Below are 18,383 nucleotides of genomic sequence, written 5' to 3'. Positions count from 1 at the left end.
GTGAGGTTCACAAGTCCCAGACCATAAGAGACAGTAGCAGTAATTTGATTTTGGAGTTGTTTGTAGGCCCCTTGCACTATGAAGGTAATCTGGGAAGGCACCCCAGTAATATTTCCATAAAGCACGTGTATCTCCCGTGGTCAGTGGTGTAGGAAGGAGCTTTGTAGCCCAGGATGCCAGTCAGTCTGGCTACCAGCACCTGCCAGCTCTGCTAGCAGGGCTTGTGTTTGTACTTGCTACTGCATTGGGTCCCATCCCAGTTATGACATTTAACCTTTATTTGCTGTATTGCAGAGTTTGACACAAGATGTTATGTAGAGCTGAACCAAACCTTTTGTCTCATCTATTCTGGTTTATCATTTAGAAGACATGCAATATCTGCCAGATGCTGCTTCCTAACCAGTGCAGTTTTGCATCACACCAGAGAATTCATCAGCATAAATCTCCATACACGTGTCCTGAATGTGGAGCAATCTGCAGATCTGTCCACTTCCAGACCCATGTCACTAAGAACTGCCTGCATTATACCCGAAGAGTTGGGTTTCGGTCAGTATGATGATTCCTTTTGCTGTCAATTGATGTATAATTTATGGTTTTTAAAGTGGTTTTCCATTTCCATAAGCACTGTTTGGACAATACCAGCTTCATGGGTTTAAGATTGTCATGGCAACAGTACTATTAGTACTGAAATTTTGAAATAAATACATTAGGATTCTGCTTTGTTTTGGGCATCCACTTTTGTATATGATTAAATCAGAATATTAGCTAGTGTAACACAGATTCAGGACTTCATGGTTTATAAAGTCTAGAGAATTCAGATACATTATCTTCATTTCAGGTTTTCAGAAACCTTCTTGAGTTTTTCCAAACCATTGAATTTTAGATTGTTCTTTCTGGTAGAAGAGTCATCGTCAGTACTTCCAGAATGTATGGTTCAGATGTTGATGGGCATGCTGCTTCTGTCTGGTTGTTCTCTTTTCTGTGGCAAATCAAGATTCGTAGACTTTATCACTTTGCATCACTTGGAAATTGCCTTTCTCAAACAACCCTGTCTTTTGGTTCTCCTTTGTTACTCTTCAGTTTCCCTTTGACTTTTACATTTCCCTGTAATGGCAACTCACTGAGAAAATGGGGAGCAGAGGCATTTCATAGAAATGTTTCGTTTTGAAAGATTTGAAAAGATGCTTTCTGTTAGCATTTTCCTTGCACTTGAGTGGCAGGCAGCACAGCAAGAGATCAGAAGAGCCACCCGTACCCTGAGCTTTGCTTAGCACTCCAAAAACATGTCCACTTCACCCTGTCTGCCTGGAAAAAGGCCATTGCAAATCTTCCAGCAGGTAGCTCCTTCCACCCTTAAGGTGCCACAGTTCATTTTCCAGGATGGCTGTGCAATTGTCCCCTAAGGGATGAAAGCATTTTTACTGCATCAAGCCTCTGTTTTCAGCTTGAATTCATGTCCTGACATAACTCCAAGCTCTTCTCATTTCTTTGGGTTCTTTTCTTTTTACCCTTTTCTCTCAAGCAGTAGTGTTTCTTGTCCTGCATTTCTCCTCCCCCTGCTTCCTGCACTCCACTGCTCTTCCCTCTCATGTATGTCTCTTGGGTTTGTACATGGAATCACCTCTGGGACTCCTGGCCTGTGCTGGTAACACCAGCAGAAAGAATCCCCTTCACTGGGAATCTAAGTCACTAAACTTTTCAAGATGTCTCAAAAAATCTCATGTCACATTGAGTCGAGAATTTCTTGATCTGAATTCTCGACTAAGCCTAAGTCACGCAGGCAAGCAAAAGCAGTCTCTGGGGATGTTACTGCCTCCCTCCTTAGCCTGCCCAGCCTCTCCTGGAACTGGGGTGCTTTTCCCCGTGAGCAGCACAGCCTGTCCTGCCTCTCACAGGGCCTCTGCCAGAAGCTCCCTTTGACTCCAGTGCTTTAGGCTACGTGTCTGCACGGAGTCAGCTGAAACTTCAGCCTGCAGTTTCACCGCATGCTGCCCAGGTGAAAGCAAGCAGCTGTTGGAGCAGTCCCCAGAGGAAGGCTTGGGCCTCAGGAACTGTGTGATATACAATGGTGGATGCTGAGTTCAGTTGCTATGTGCCATCACTCGAGAGGAAAGTCAGGCCGTGGCACGGGGGGGTGGCAATGCCACCCTGCCCTCCGAGGGACACCTCAGGAGCACGTGTGTCACCGAGTGCACCGTGCTGTGCACGGCTGGGAAAAGTGCTCACCTCTCTGGGACAGCTCTTAACAGAGCCAAAAAAGACCAGAATAATCTGCTTTAGAGAATGCATTGGTGAGCAGAGACTATATAAACTCAATGAATATTATTAAGAGTGTAAATTAAATGCCCAGAAAAAGAATGGATGGCATTTCATAAAATTCAAGGGTGATAAATTTTAAAAGTAAAATGGGATCTTTGAGTTCAATGTAGAACTGCATTTCCTGCTTTATTGTTATCATCAGGGCAGTAAAACTATTGAAAAATTAAATTGACATTTATATGAAAACAATCATACTGCCATGATAGATGCTAAAATTAAAATTCTGGAAGGGTGGAGGCCTTCTACGTTTGAAGAGTTTGTACAAGTCTTACTGCAAAATACTGATCAATAAGAAATTGTCTCATTTGACAGGTAATTGCTGATTGCACTATGTTCTTGGACTGATTTGGGAGCATTTGCTACTGGAGATAGGACATTAAAGGGGATCATTGTGTATAAAAATTCTTATGTTCTAATATTAATTCAATTTTTTAATCGTTTCATTTTAGAATAGATGCAGAAAGGTCACAAATTTTCGTCACAGCAGAAGTATGTTTTTGAAAAATATTTTCTGAATTCCAATATGATATATTGATCTGATAGTAGGGATTTGGTTTCGTTTTCCTGAGTTTCAATCCAAGTGCTGATTTGATTACATGTACAGAAAATCATTACCAGTATGTCTTCTTTAAATCTAAACAAGGGAAATTGTGAAAATATTTTCCTTACTGGTTTTCCATTTGGTGGTAGTTTCTAAATTGCTGTGGTGTACTTTAAACAATGCCCTGCATGTGATAAAAATGAATTCTAGAAAATCTCTTTCCAAATTTGCAGAGGATTTAAGCATTTTTCTGCAATCAATAGAGTACTTGTCTGTCCACCCTTCTATCTGTTTTATTGTAATAACATAAAAACATGTTCTGACCTCATATCTCTTAGATTTTCAAATGACAGTGTGTGAGATTTCTCTCCCCTTACTTTGTGATCCCAAAATCGCTGGTTATGTTGATTCTTACGGGGTTGTTACAGTTGACAGAGTAATGTAGTTTTATGCAGTTGTTCCCCATGTGTTCCTCTCTGACCTTTGCTTGAAAAGCCATGTTGATGATGTCCAGCCCTCTGGGGCAGGCTGCACTGACTCTGCTCCGCTCTCTCCGCAGCTGCGTGCACTGCAATGTCGTGTACTCTGACGTGGCGGCCCTCAAGTCTCACATTCAAGGTTGTCACTGTGAAGTCTTTTACAAGTGTCCTATCTGTCCCATGGCATTTAAATCTGCTCCCAGCACGCACTCCCACGCCTACACACAACACCCGGGTATCAAGATAGGCGAACCAAAGTAAGCCAACTTCATCTTCTACTGCACTTGCCTGATTTGAATGCGCTGTGAATTGCATTGTGTCCTGTGCTTGCAGGACACCTCTGACAGCCACCGGTTTGTCAGCCTGCTGGGAATGTGGGATTTGTGTAGTGCTTTCGTGACTTTTCAGCTGGGAGTTCATTGGGCAAAGGTGACATTTCTCTCATTGAATGCACTAGCAGCTCTTTAAGTACTGCATGCTACAAGAGAGTGATTGCAAAATGTAATTACACAAATTATTTGGACAGGTGGCCAGAGCGTTGCTCGTTCTGATGTTTTAATCTGCTTAGCTCATCTGCATTTTTACTGTGAATTAAAATAATGTGATTCCTAAAAGAGATGCTAATACTAATTGGTGCCTATGTGGTGATTTTCATAATGTGGTTGAGAAGTTGAGAAAAAGCATTTTGTCTATTTATATAAGCTTTTTTCCCAGTAGGTAATCTCTTTCTGGCTTGAAGCAGAAGTGGTTTTGTTCTGTGGCTAGAAAGTTGCCCATAAAGGTGGTAGTTGCTGAAGGTGGTGACACAGAGTACAAGTAGGACTCGGCTTCAGGGTGTCTTTTGAAAGCTGTTGGACAGCTGTGCTGCAGGAGCTCTGTGTGTGCAGACTCCTGCAGCCCTGGGGTGTGACCTCTGAGCGCCCCTTCTCCTCCCTGCGCCTCTCCCTCGCTGCCAGAGCGCCCTGGGGAGCGCAAACGGGGCTGAGCTCCCGTTCTCTCTGGGCGTGCACAGCGCCAGCATGGTAACAACTGGCACGATCAAGAACATAGAAGGTGTCTTGGGATGTAGTTACCAGCCTTCCTAAGAGTTCACTTTCTCACTGTTTCTTCTAACATAGTAACAGGTTTTGCTCTGTTCAGTTTCTCAGTGTTTCTTCTATCATATAAACAGCAGATTTTTTTCTTTGTTTACACTTCCATCAAAGCAAAATGGCAACAAACTTGCCGTGTCTGATACCAAAGGGAAGTAATTTCTGCCTCGTGGGAAATGATACATTGTTTTAATTCAGGATGGTGTCATCAGTCAGGGGCTATTAGATACCAGCATTTAAAACTTTTTTCAGGTCCCCATAGTTCTCATTAGAGAAATGTAAAAGATTAAGATCACTGTTTGTGTAAGATGCTACACATATGAAAAGTGAACTGTGCTTGGATCTGCCGATTGTTTCTGATCAGGTTAATGAATTAAGTATTTTTTCCATATAGATGCACTTATAATTGCATTCCTCTACAAATTTACTTTGATTATAAAAAAATGAAATTTTATTATGTACTACTGTAATAAGTTACAGAACCCATAGTGGGGCAGTCCTCTTAAGAAGTGGTGTTTCCTTTAAATTTGCCAGTTTTAATCCCAGCGCTGCCTTAAATGCATGCAGAGTGACTGGTAGGATTTTTGCAGCCCTTGCAGTGCTCAGAGTTGTTGGCTTGCCCAGTTGTGATGAGAGCTGGCAGGCTGCATTTGAGGCAGCGCGTTCACACTGGGTTACCTGTGCGGCACCGTGGAGCGGCCCCTGGCAGCCCCATTGCTGCCCCACTGCTGCCCCATTGCTGCCCCAGGGCTGCCCCACTGCTGCCCCACTGCTGCCCCATTGCTGCCCCAGGGCTGCCCCACTGCTGCCCCATTGCTGCCCCATTGCTGCCCCAGGGCTGCCCCACTGCTGCCCCATTGCTGCCCCAGGGCTGCCCCATTGCAGCCCCACTGCTGCCCCATTGCTGCCCCAGGGCTGCCCCATTGCTGCCCCATTGCAGCCCCATTGCTGCCCCATTGCAGCCCCACTGCTGCCCCATTGCTTCCCCATTGCTGCCCCACTGCTGCCCCATTGCTGCCCCAGGGCTGCCCCACTGCTGCCCCATTGCAGCCCCATTGCTGCCCCATTGCAGCCCCATTGCAGCCCCATTGCAGCCCCACTGCTGCCCCATTGCAGCCCCATTGCTGCCCCATTGCTGCCCCATTGCTGCCCCCTGGCAGCCCCATTGCAGCCCCATTGCTGCCCCATTGCTGCCCCACTGCTGCCCCACGGCTGCCCCGGGGCTGTGGCACCGGGCAGGGACAGGGACGGTGCCAGGCTCGGCAGTGCCCTGGGGCTCCCGAGGCTCTCTGCTGTGGGGCACACTGCTCTGTCAGAGCAATGGGGCTCCCGGGCAAGCTGGCTGCCTGCCCCTGGCTCTGTGTGATTTACAATCACATTACAAACAGTTGCTGCACAACAGATGCACTAAACTATTTGGTGTATGAAAAATGACTTTTATATGCAGGGATTCTCAGTGGGATGAAATGAGATTATTTTAATATGGGGAAATGGATGGCTGTCTTGTCTTTCAACTCTGGGAAGCTCTCTCCTGTAACATACTCTTAAGCTCTGGTTTCCCAGAAAACCACCAAGGTGGTCTTTTTTCAGTACGCAGTGTCTAGGAATGGCACTAAGATATTATTCATGGCTGATCTCTTTGTGATTACTGGAGAAATTCTTGTTTATCAAGCCAAATTTTGGGAAGGAGGAATACTATCCTCTGGTGCAGAAGCTTTCCAAATGCTAAATGTCTTTTATATGACTGAAAGTATTTTCCTGAGATAACACTTGTATTTATTCCCAGATACTACATGAATTTGCTAAGCAGATTTTTGGGAAGTGAAAAGGCCATGTGCCTGCTTTGGTGTGTCCTGTGGGCAGGAGCAGTGCTGGGTAACCAGCCTGGGAGTGGGATGGGATGGGATGGGATGGGATGGGATGGGATGGGATGGGATGGGATGGGATGGGATGGGATGGGATGGGATGGGATGGGATGGGATGGGATGGGATGGGATGGGATGGGATGGGATGAACTGCCTGACTTATTCCAGCATCCCTGTAAATGACATCCTGTGGAAGCACAACTGCCTTTAAGCTTTGAACAGCATTTTAGGCAGCTGCATGTTAAACACTGACTACTTCAATTAAATTAAAAAAAAAACAAAACCAGTGTACATGGTTGCATGTATGTTAAGGATTGAAAATTATGTTTTTGCTGTGTTTGAAGGAAATACTCCAAGTGTGTATAGTCATAACTCATACTGTACTTAGTGAATTTAAGTGAGTACAGTCTTTGCCCAGAGACTTGTCTGAAATTTGGATCTTTACCAGATAGTTCTGCTTCTGTGAAGGCAGGGTAAAGTACTTTAGCTGCCATAGAAAATACAGAGATTCAGCTCGTGGTGGTTTTAGAGAGTTACAGTTTTGATATGTGATAAATTCAGAAAGCATTTCTACAAATCTCCAGATCTGCAGTGAAGGGTTCACCACAGAAAGCAGGACAATAGTACATTGATCATCAGAGGATGCTGTGCAAATAATACATTTATCTTAGCATGTGTGAGAAACGGGGACCCCTTGATAGCACAAAGTCTTTCCCAGTTAATATGAAGTAGTATATTGTTTTTCATTTGGAGTTCCAGGACAGTTTGGACATGGAAGCAATGCCCATGTTCTTGTCATCTCAAAACAGAGTGCAGCTCCCTAGAGCTCTGGAATACTGCACTATCAATGGTAATTACTTAGAGGCATATAGAAAGGATATTATGTGGCTAATGAGAAGATTTAGCACTTTAGCAGGTAGGAAGGTTTGATGGCTGTTTTTTTAAGTGGAAGTTACTCTTAAAGATGGGAAGTGCCTGTTGCTGTACGAGCACCTGTGGTTGATTCTTTTATTTTAGCTAAACTTTCTCTGCAGCACTACAGATTACATGGCTTAGATTTCTCTCTTATCTCATGATCTGTGGTTAGAAAACTGCTGTAAGAACAGGAGTCTGGGGAACCTATGTTCAAAAGTCACATGTGCTCCAAGAAAGGAAGTGTTTGGTGGTGTCTCTACATTTTTGTGGCAGATTCATCACATTGGAATGGCAGATCGGGGAAATCCTGTCCTGCACTGTTGGAGCTTCAGGGCATTTACAGAGTCTAGGTTTGGCATTCAGGAGCATCACAGCCATGAACATTGCCCAAAATGTATTTATCTTGAAGTATGTTCCTAACTACAACTGAATGAATCACTCCCTTACAATATACTGCATATACAATATACAGGTTTGTAACCTGGAGCAGGGATATTATCCTTTAGCTACAATGTGAGTTCAGAAACTGAAGGTGTTGAACTGTCAGATATCCTGAGCAGATGTTGTTGTTGTATCTGTAACTGGCACATGCAATTGTTTTCTGGCTTCTTGTTTGCGCTTTTAAATTTTTTTTCTATTTTGCTGTTTCTTCTACTGCTCTTATATTTTGAAATTGAAGGATGTTTTGAATTAATTTAACTTTTTTCAGGCAGTGTGAAACAATTGCTTAAACATGTCAGATCTTATCTGTGATGAGAAAAAAAGTTAACATCATGATTCTTGCAAATAGATCTCAACGTGACTGACATTGTTTATTGTGCTTCTGTTTTTAGAATAATATATAAATGCTCTATGTGTGACACTGTGTTTACTCTACAACCTTTGCTCTATCGCCACTTTGATCAGCACATTGAAAACCAGAAGGTGTCTGTTTTCAAGTGTCCAGACTGTTCTCTTCTATATGCACAGAAACAGCTTATGATGGATCATATCAAGGTGTGTAGGCATCTTCTCTTGTTTCCTTCATTATACCATTTGGCATGCAATACATGCTGTGAAAAGGCATGGAGTAACAAGACTGCTGAGAGAGATGTTACCAATTCTGAGGGGATAATCTGTGAATGTTGTTCTCAAATGTTAAACTTTTATATTTTATCTTGTCTTCAGCATATCTGTAATGACTCAGTCGATTTTTCTGTAAGAATGTTGATCTTGGTGTACTGGGAATAGCTCAGCAAGTCCAATCCTAACAAATACTGGGTTTTATTTGCAGTATTTTAAGTATTATTCTAATTGTTAGGAGCAGAGAATGCTGAGTGCATCACAAAATCAAGCCTTTGATGTTCAGAATTCACCAGGAAGCAGTATGTTGCTAGATGTAGAGGTTACCTGTGTTATATGAACTTGAACATGTGTGCTTTGAAAAAAAACTCCAGTGGATTTCCTCATAAACACCCTTAAGAGCTGACAGTTCACCGTGATCCTTGAACGTGCTGGTTTGAAGGATCAGCAGCCCCCTGGCTATCATTTGTTAGTGGTGTTTGACACAGACTCTTAGCTCATGTCATACAGACCAAAGCTGAGGTGTTTCTGCCTTCCTAACCCCCGGTGCCTGAACACACAGTGGGACTGGAGCTCACTGCGCTTCTCTGGCAGCGACACAATTTCTGAATGCCATTTCTCTACTGCAGAGTGGAAGACCTGACATGTCTTTTGGCTGCTAAAACCATAATTTTGCATTTTAGTCCCAGCTATGGCACTTGTAACCACAGAATTCTCTGAAGTAGTGTTGAAAATAAGATCACAAGTCTTGAAAAAAACAGGTGGTCTTAATGCCAGTCTTCATCTTGAGGAGGAGATGAGGGGAAGGCTGGGCCAGGATGTTCAGAAATACAAGGACTGGGTATTTCCATTGTTTCTGAACTAGTAGCACTAGTTCTTGCATGTTTACTGCAGGATATCCTAGATGCTCCTCTCATGCAGCAATGCAAAACTCTGATTTCCTTTGATCTACTCAGATGGTTGGGGTTTTTTCACTAAATAGGCAAATTCTGTGTATTGCAGTGTAGTCTTGTTTCTGTATTTAGTTTTTCCTGAGTCAGATATTACTGGAAAAGTATTGTTATATCCATACACAAGTACTTCTGTAAGACCTGAAGACAACACTTTCGATCTGACTGCAGTTAGGGCCAGGAGCTCTCTTTACAGAAATTGGGGTGTTGAGCACCTCACATTTCAAAGATGTGCTCACTTGCTTGGGCACTACTTTATTTCTTTGGCTTTAGTGTTCCATGACAGTATTTGAACTTCCAGCCAGTGGGGTTTTAGCATGATTCACAATAAGTGATTCAGACAATTTTGAGACTAAAGTTAGAGGATTAATCAATACATGTGCAGTAGCAGTATTGCTGGTTTTGCATTTAGGATGTGTGTATAGCAGTAGGGACTGGAGCAAAGCATTGTAAATTGGAATTCATTTAAGGGGGACTGAAAAATCAGTAACAGGTTATAGATAAAAGCAGAAAAGGATTCAGGGAGAGGATAAAAGCACAAAAGGACTCAGGGAAACTACGAGTGCCAGACAGAGGCAGAGCTCAGCTGCACAGAAAGTAATGGTTTGGTATGGCTAGACATAAACCATCAAGGCAGAGACAGACCTGGTAAAAGTAGGACAGAAAGGGACAGAAGGAAGCTCAGGAGGAGATTATTTAAAGCTACAGAAAATAACCCAGAATAATTCCTGCAGATGCCAATATTTCTTGATGGCAAAATGTATGTCTTATTTCCCTGTAATGACTCGCTACAAGAAAATTTCCAGCAGCCTGTGAGAGCAGATGGTGAAGGACTTGCCTGGCCTGGCCTGGCCTGGAGGTGTAATACTCCCAGTTTGGCCAGCACTGGGACTCCATACTATGCTTTAATGCTCTTGGTGTCGTTTCAAATAAGAAATGAAATTTCAAATACTGTATTTACAAGACATTTGGAAAGTTGAGCACTAACATTTTACATGCTGACAGGTTAGGCTGGAATGGAATCTCCAGGTCAGCTTCAGTTGCCTGAGAGTACAGGAACCTTGTTTCCTGCTCCCCTGTGCAGTGGGATACTAAAGCCAGCCTCCTCCTTTACTACACACCTGCACTTTGCTCTTAGTTGTTGGTCCTGTGCACTTTGCTTTTTATTAACAGTTATGAGCCCTTTTTCCCTCCCTGCTAACCCACAACTTAAACTTTACCTCCAAAGTAAGTCTCTTTTTTTTTTTTGTGAAAATACCTATATACGGTGTCAGTTATTGTTAGGTCATGCTAGGTCTTGCCTTTACTTAATCCTGTTTCTTTACAAAGGTGATCTGATGATAATAGTATGCCAAAGAAGTAACTGAAGGCTTTTGTTTGAGTACAACTGTGTATGTCTATGTCAGTTTTGTACCTTTTTTTCTCTCTCTTTTATTATAGTCTATGCATGGAACTTTGAAAAGTGTTGAGGGGCCACCAAACCTGGGGATAAATCTTCCTCTCAGTACTAAACCCACAACTCAAAACTCAGCCAGTCACAACAAGGAGGACACAAAATCTATCAACGGCACAGAAAAGCTGGAGAAGAAATCTCCTTCTCCCATAAAGAAAGCAGAACCTAAAAAAGTCACTAGCCCCGGCTGGACATGTTGGGAGTGTGACAGGCTCTTCACTCAGAGAGACGTTTACATCTCCCACATGAGGAAAGAACATGGAAAGGTAAAGGAATACATTCAGTACAAAAAGGTGAATTAAACCTGAAAGGCGAAGTATTTGTTTCACATTCCATTTGTGTTTCTGAAAATAATTCCTTTAAGTCCCAGTATTATTATTTACTGTTCTTATATCTATTTCATCTTTTTTGCTTTGGCTGCTTAGTTTTTTTTCAGTTTCTACATCATTCTACCAAGAAAATCAATTGTAGACTTGTTCATTCGGCACCAAAATTTTTTCAAGATGGAAAGAGTGACAGATATTGCTGTATTTCATCCAAGCCATCTAATCTGTTCCAGGTTCTTATTTCTTCTTTGTGCCTTCTCAGTTCCCTCTCTTTACGGTGGCATGGTCAACGTGGCAGTGCTGGGGTAACAGCTGGACCCAGTTTTAAAGGTCTTTTCCAGCTTAAACAATTTGATTCTGTTCTGTTCTGAAGCTCAGTGCCTGTTAGCCTCAGGGAGTGGAGACTCAGTCATGTTTTACTCATCCACTGAGTGCCAACTGGTGTTTCATTTAAAGGCAGACACATTCCATAGTTGAGCTGTTGCTCTAATCTGACACTTAAGAGTTCAGCTGAGTTAACAAGTTGAATTTTGTATTTAAAGCACCTGAATTTGAGCCACCTTACTTAAAATGGATTGAAAGTGAAATGTGGGAATGTTGCATCCTCATGTCGGCAGAGAGGCTGTTTGATGTTGTTCCTGCACTCAGTAGCATTTCCAGGTAAATGACATGAAAAGCCTGGCAGGCAGGAAGGCAGCAGTGACCCTGCTCAGCTGTGGCAGGCTCCAGCCAAGCCAGCCTTCCCCTCTGCAATGCTCTGGCTCTTTCCTCAGCTGGGAACCAGGAAGCCAGACTGGTGTGCTGTGCTGCACTGCAGCAAAAGAGCAGCACTGGGAGGGATAATAGGCTGGTTTTGTCTAAGTGGAGGAGAACCACGCTGAATGAAAATCCATCGTTTTCAGGGTTCTAATGTGCTGTAATAAATGATTGCACATTCCCAGAGGTTTTTATTACAGTTATTATCTCTAAAGCTGTTCTGCAAATTATTTCTTCTTTTTATAAACGTTTTATGGAAAAGCTGAAAATGCTGGACTACTGAGTGTCATCTTCAATTTTCTTAGGACAACTTCAAGCAAATAGCACCCCAGCATCATTGCCTCCAGTAACTCCCACCCAATTCCTTCAGCTTCCTGCTGCCCAAATATTAACTCAGCAGAGCTTTTACTGGCAATCAGAAATGCATTTAGGACTGAATGCATTGTACATTTATGCAATTCTTAAAAACAAAGCAGCACAACCTCCCAATGAAACTGTCACTTCAGAGTGAACTAGAGAGCGATATTCAGTCTGATTCCATCCACAGCAGAGTAGCCAAAGGCATGGTAAAGAAGGTTAGTAACATATCAATAATGCTTTTTAAATATTAGCTTTAAATCTGTGTCTTTCTCTCTCTGATGTTTATGTGCAATGTTACCTCAAGAATAGCCCTTATTATGAAATATTAGATAATTGTTGCACACAAATCCTGGCCTGAAGGCCTCTTTCATTGCTTCCATTCAGGTGCTGGTTTTTATCCCCACTCAAGGAGTTCTTTGAACAACACAGGAGGCACACAGATACTAAAATGAACAGAAATACAATTCCATGTCTTTCAGAAATGGGGGATACAGACCAGGTGCTACATTCCTTCCCAACCTGTCAAAATTTCTAGTAATTGTTAGCTGTCAAAAAGACTATGTTGAAAAACTAAACTTCTACCATAGACAGAATAGAAATGAGCATAAGATAACCAAGTATGTCATAGGGATCTAATAAATAGAGGAACTAATTTACAGTCTTATTTTCTTAAGAATCACAGGTGTGGGTTAAATGCTCTAAAATGATCCTTTCAGAATGATTGTTTAAAACTGTAATTAAGCAATTCATGTGCTATTCACAGAATCCATTGTCATGTGAGGTACGTGAAAATACAACTTTCAAAGTAGTTTCTGCTTTTGTAGGAGCAGAGTGAAAGAGCTGCAACCGTAGCTGATCCCAGGCTGGGTTATGCAGAGGTATTCATAGGAGAGGTGGGGCTGTGTATATCCCCTTTGGACAGATCCTTAAGGTTCCAGCCCCTACTGGGAATTGTCTACGCAGACAGACAGACAGACAGACAGATTCACATTTTCTGATCCTCTCCTGAGGATCCTGGAGGAAGGGAGCCAGCTGGAGGGTAGGAAATTTTGTAGCCACCTTGGTGTGACTCTCTACCTGATCTTAAAAGGGCTGCCAAAAAAACCCAAAGGTTCCAGCCCAGACACGGGAGGGTTGCAGCAGGCCTGTATAACTCCTGTCTGAAACTGGATCCTGTGTGTCTGCCTTCACCAGGCACCCATCTGCTGAGCTCCTTGCACTTGTGTGCAGGTGTGTTTCTGTCAAAGGGCAGATGTTTTCTAAGTAGGAGTTACCAACTCCTTAACATCTGTTAAGACAAGATGCTGTAAGATGCAGATCATGCTGCACTTAATTACAGAAATAATTTTTCAGTTCTTTTTGGTTTGGCTGCCATTGCAGAATCTGATGCATCCAAAATTCTGTTTGGGTCTCTATCTTGAGCCTCCCCAAGGAATTTAGAACAAGTGTGGGGTCACAGCTAGCTGCCCCAGGTCCTGCTGGGCATCATCCTCCTCCTGCTTTTCTGACCACGGGCTTGATGCTTCTGCTCACTGCCACACAGCTAGTGTGTGACTGCTCCAGCCCTTCTCAATTTCTTCCTTTACTTTTTCCTACAACTCGACCAGCTGAAACATCAGCCCCACAGAATTCCCCAAACAGATGGCCATCAAGTTGGCATCAGATCATACTGCTCATTTTGTCATGACTTTCCTGAACTCTCTTAGTGTGTCAGTGTCTGTGAGGTTCAAGTTTGGTCCTTCTTCTGTGCTCTTCACCGTTCCCTGAATGTGACTGAGGAGCTGCTAGTCAGCAGCTGAGGACATGGTTTGGTGATGGGAAGGGAAAGCACCCCCTCATCTGCTGCCTTTATTGATCCAGAAATAGTCCTCTGATCTTCCCTGTTTCTTTGGTGGAAGAAATTCTCTTCATCCACTGTCCCTGACACCAGGTCACAGCTGGAGACAGGTGTGTGTGTGTGTGTGTGTCTGTCTGTCTGTCTGTGTGGAGCTCATAGGGCCACACTGCTTTGAAAGCGGTCCAGCTCTGACTTGTACAGTGTTGTTGAAGAGGGGCTGTACATGAAGTACAGTACCAAAAATGGGTAAGTGATGTTTCTTTCCTATTTATCAGAAGGTTCAGCACAGGCACCACTTTTACTGAGCTTTTTTAATGAAAGTCTTTCTCTTATTTTTTTTAAAGCAAATGAAGAAACATCCTTGTCGGCAATGTGACAAATCTTTCAGCTCATCCCACAGCTTATGTCGGCACAATCGTATCAAGCACAAAGGCATTAGGAAGGTTTATACGTGCTCGTAAGTTCTGGTTTAATTTATTTAGAAATGGAATACAAAAACCATTGTTAGTTGAACTCTTTCCTTAACTGTGGAAAAGCCAGTGTCCCATTCTTTCAGATGCCTCGGACAGGCCAAACCAATTACCTCTCCTGCAGAAACGTGTCAGGCTCCTGAGAGTGCAGTGTGTAAAGTCTACAATCTGAAATTTGGCTGAGCTGAGAGTTCACAGTTCCACTTTGGGAAACCTGGTTTTCAGGGGTATCTCAAATACAAACCCATTCTTCCAGTCTACAAAAGGCATTTGTTAAGCATGACACTTGAATGTGTGTGTCTGTGTGTGTGTGTCTGCAGGCACTGCCCAGATTCCAGACGTACTTTTACCAAGAGGTTGATGCTGGAAAAACACATTCAGTTGATGCACGGCATTAAAGACCCTGATGTGAAAGAAATGACTGAATCTACCAACATGGAAGAAAGGGAAGTAAAAGAAGACACAAAGGTAATCACTTCGAAGACTCATTCAATCACCGAGAATGATTTTTTTGGGGTATACATTCAGGATCTTTAAATAAATACAGGTACTTTGATGCCATAAATGACTCATCTTCTGTGAAGCAGAGCCCCAAAAGGATAGTTTATCAGAGTTGTTTTAGAATTTGCCAAAGGAAAGGTTCTGACATTTGCAAGTCACAAATAGTTATGGAAAGAACTGCATCTTTATGCTTACATGACACACCGTTTCTGTCTCTTTGTTAGGTTCCTAGTCCAAAGCGTAAATTGGAAGAACCTGTAATGGAGTTCAGACCTCCACGAGGTGCAATCACTCAGCCGTTAAAGAAGCTGAAGATAAATGTTTTTAAAGTTCACAAGTGTGCAGTTTGTGGCTTTACAACAGAAAACCTTCTCCAGTTTCATGAACATATTCCTCAGCATAAATCTGATGGCTCTTCGTACCAATGCAGGGAATGTGGACTCTGCTACACATCTCACGTGTCCCTGTCCAGACACCTCTTCATTGTACATAAGCTGAAGGAGCCTCAGCCGGTGTCAAAGCAGAATGGGTCTGGGGAGGATAATCAGCAGGAAAACAAACCCAGCCACGAGGACGACTCTTCCAACAGCGCGGCCTCGGACAGAAGATGCAAAGTGTGCGCAAAGACTTTTGAAACTGAAGCGGCCTTAAACACTCACATGAGAACACATGGCATGGCCTTCATCAAGTCCAAAAGAATGAGTTCAGCTGACAAGTGATCAGATTGTTTGGGATGCAGAAATCTCGCTCCACATTGGAATACTAATGACATTTTTGCTACAGAAAGCTCAAGGTATAATAGTATTAACAGTACTGTTCAGGCTGTTGCAATATATTCTGCATAAAAGTGTCCCCTTCACCTCATTGTCTATACCCTCAGAACCATTGAAGCAGTATTTGAGTTGAAAAATGTTTGTATATATTTAAACTAATAATTTTTATACTCTTTGGTTATGTGTTTGTATCAGTAACTAGTGGAAAAAAATTTTTTTTTCTCGTTATTTTCTGTTCTTTTGTAGTAAGTTTCTTTAAAACAGAGTTCTGAATGCCAGGGCAGTTCCTTAGGTTCTCTTAAACTGTTTGGTTTTTGAATGCTTCTGAAAGAAAATTTAGCTAATGGAAGTTTAGCATCAAGAGGAGGTGCTAGGAGGGGAGAGGAGAGAGGAAGCAAGGGGAGGGTCCAAGAACTTGGACCTCCACATGTCTAAGGAAGCTTTTAAACTTTTACTTACAAAATACATTATAAAAAAAGACAAAAGTACCACTGCATGTGTAAAATAAAGTGCTGGTTTTTAGGTGGCAACACCAGAACAAGTGCAGACCTCCTGGAGTGGTGAAGTACTTTTGAAGAATATAAATGCACAACTCTGAATATCATGCAATGACATTTTTAGGTCACCAGGTGCTTGTGATCAAAGCTCAAATTGTTACAAATGGGCTGAGTTGCTCTGGATTTAAGAAATAAGATGTAATTAGAGGAATAGGTTTATAATGGTGATGTTTTTTGTCATGTAATTTATTAAACATATAGAAGTGAGTACACAGCATTATGTATTTTCCTTGCTGGTTACTGAAAGGAAATAGTTGACCCTTGCTGCAGGGGTTGGGCTTTGCCAGCTCCATCTGATCATGCCAAACGTTCTGGTGCTCAGAGTCACACACAGCCACAGCTGGGAAGGAGCCAGCCCAGCCAGGAGGGGGCCTGGGGCCTGCAGCTTTAGCACAGGCCAGACATTGCAAGCTCCTGTCCAGCACCACTAGTTTTGCTTGCACAAGTACAAAAAGGTACCATACTGTCCCTTTCAGATAGAGTTCTCTGTGAGAGTATATTTTTAGTTTGTTTTTGCATTTTATACCTTGTATGTAACCCTACAAAAATTTTTGTACTTTTTTTTAAAACAAATTGTGTATATATAGATAGCTGCATGATAAACAGTAGTAATTGTTGGGTTCCTTAAAAGTCTTGCTGCTGTCAGATGTTACTATACACTATGTCCATTACGACTGTATTAAACACATTTCATATGTAAATAAATGTGGAGCATTTTGCCCCAAAAGATTTGTGAGATTCTGTTATTTATCATTAAATTCTAATAGTTTTAAAATTTGAAGTGTTTAAAAAAATATGGGTCCTCTCAGCCACCTCTGTAAAACTGAATCATTCTGGAAATTGTTTCTCAGACACATGAGTTCTGCCCTCTCCATCCTCATTCCTGGTTTGGCTCCTGGGTAGATGCTTGTTAGCCCATTTCTATTACTGGCACATCGAGTGCTTGTGAGGTACTTCACCCTGCAGTGGGCACAGCACCACAGCCACCACTGCCCTTCCCATGTAGTGGATACCTCTGGACACTTGTTTGTTGATGTGCACTGTCAACTGTACAACAAATGAGTTATCACTATGCAGAATGGTGTTTTGTATACAGTGAACAGATAATAAAAGTTCAATTTTCACAGCCATTCCTATTACTTTTCTTTATTTTCCCTTTTCACTGTCTGACCCCTGCAGGTAACCTGACGGTGCAAATGGCATCACGGTGCCAGGGTGTCACACTGGCACCCGTGTCCCCAGAGGAGCCCCTGCACAGCCAGGGAGTGCAGCCCAGCTGCTTGGCAGTGGGCTCTCCTCAGGTCTAACTGGCACAGCAATTTAACTCTCCCACCAGTAATCTCTTGAAAGGTTTAAGGGACAGAGGGTCTTGAACTGCCCCGTAAGCTCCAGCCACATTTCTGTGTCAGAGCTGACATACCTCCTTAACAGGAGCACAATGTCCTGAAGAGCAGGAGGTGAACAGAAGGTTTAAAAGCAATGTGAGATATGGTGAAAAGGCACAAATATCAGTAGGCATGCCTAAAGGAATTATTTCCTATTGTAAACTAAAGAAAAAATGTTTAAATTTATTTTAGTCCAAGATCTGACATTTGAGTTGTTTGCTTTTAATTAACAACGTGACACTCACAGTCAGCGATGACATAAATACTCCTCTTTTTTACCCCTTTCCTGTGAGGATTGAGTAATGGATTAAACCTCATAAAACCTCTCTGAGAGTTAGGAAAGGGATCATCTAGACTCCACCATTTTGCAGCCACTCTTGTGGTTGGAAACAAAGGTGCTCAACAGTACAACCTCAAATTGCAACAGAAACTGAGGCTATATATCTCCCCCTGTTGTGTGCCTTCCCTTTCCATCCCTTCTGCTCTCCAAGGAGGCGGGGAGTGCAACGAGACCTCTGCCCAAACATCCAGCTGCAAACTGCCCAACCAGGACTGCACCAGCGCTCGGCTCCAGCTGCCCCCCCAGCCACAGTAAAACTGTTTTTCACCTGCTACTACCGGTTAACAGCTCACCTCAGGGCATGTGGGCAGTGACTGCCACGAGCATCTGCCTGCCTGGGCATGACACAGGGGTGCTGTGGCCTCCCTGCACGGTGCCCCAGATCCCTCCCTCGGGAGCTTTG

The 18,383-nt window shown here is 42.9% G+C and overlaps 1 protein-coding gene across 8 annotated transcripts in view; it reads left to right on the top strand.

Moving 5' to 3' along the window:
* Positions 1 to 17,385, top strand: part of LOC134432309 (zinc finger protein 532) — a 31,677-nt gene extending 14,292 nt beyond the window's left edge. For 7 of the 8 annotated variants that reach the window (XM_063180886.1, XM_063180890.1, XM_063180888.1 and 4 more), the window contains 7 exons: positions 365 to 546; positions 3,420 to 3,596; positions 8,044 to 8,206; positions 10,663 to 10,941; positions 14,299 to 14,411; positions 14,745 to 14,892; positions 15,150 to 17,385. In XM_063180886.1, the coding sequence (XP_063036956.1) occupies positions 365 to 546; positions 3,420 to 3,596; positions 8,044 to 8,206; positions 10,663 to 10,941; positions 14,299 to 14,411; positions 14,745 to 14,892; positions 15,150 to 15,644 (1,557 nt within the window). In that variant the 3' untranslated portion in view covers positions 15,645 to 17,385. The remainder of the gene's footprint in view (positions 1 to 364; positions 547 to 3,419; positions 3,597 to 8,043; positions 8,207 to 10,662; positions 10,942 to 14,298; positions 14,412 to 14,744; positions 14,893 to 15,149) is intronic. The other variant, XM_063180893.1, reaches the window with a different exon arrangement.
* The last annotated feature ends 998 nt before the right edge of the window (positions 17,386 to 18,383 follow it).

This window comes from Melospiza melodia, chromosome Z (genome assembly GCF_035770615.1).
Source record: "Melospiza melodia melodia isolate bMelMel2 chromosome Z, bMelMel2.pri, whole genome shotgun sequence".
NCBI lineage: Eukaryota > Metazoa > Chordata > Aves > Passeriformes > Passerellidae > Melospiza > Melospiza melodia.
Note: the sequence above shows the minus strand (reverse complement) of the source record. Positions and strands in the feature narration are given on the sequence as shown.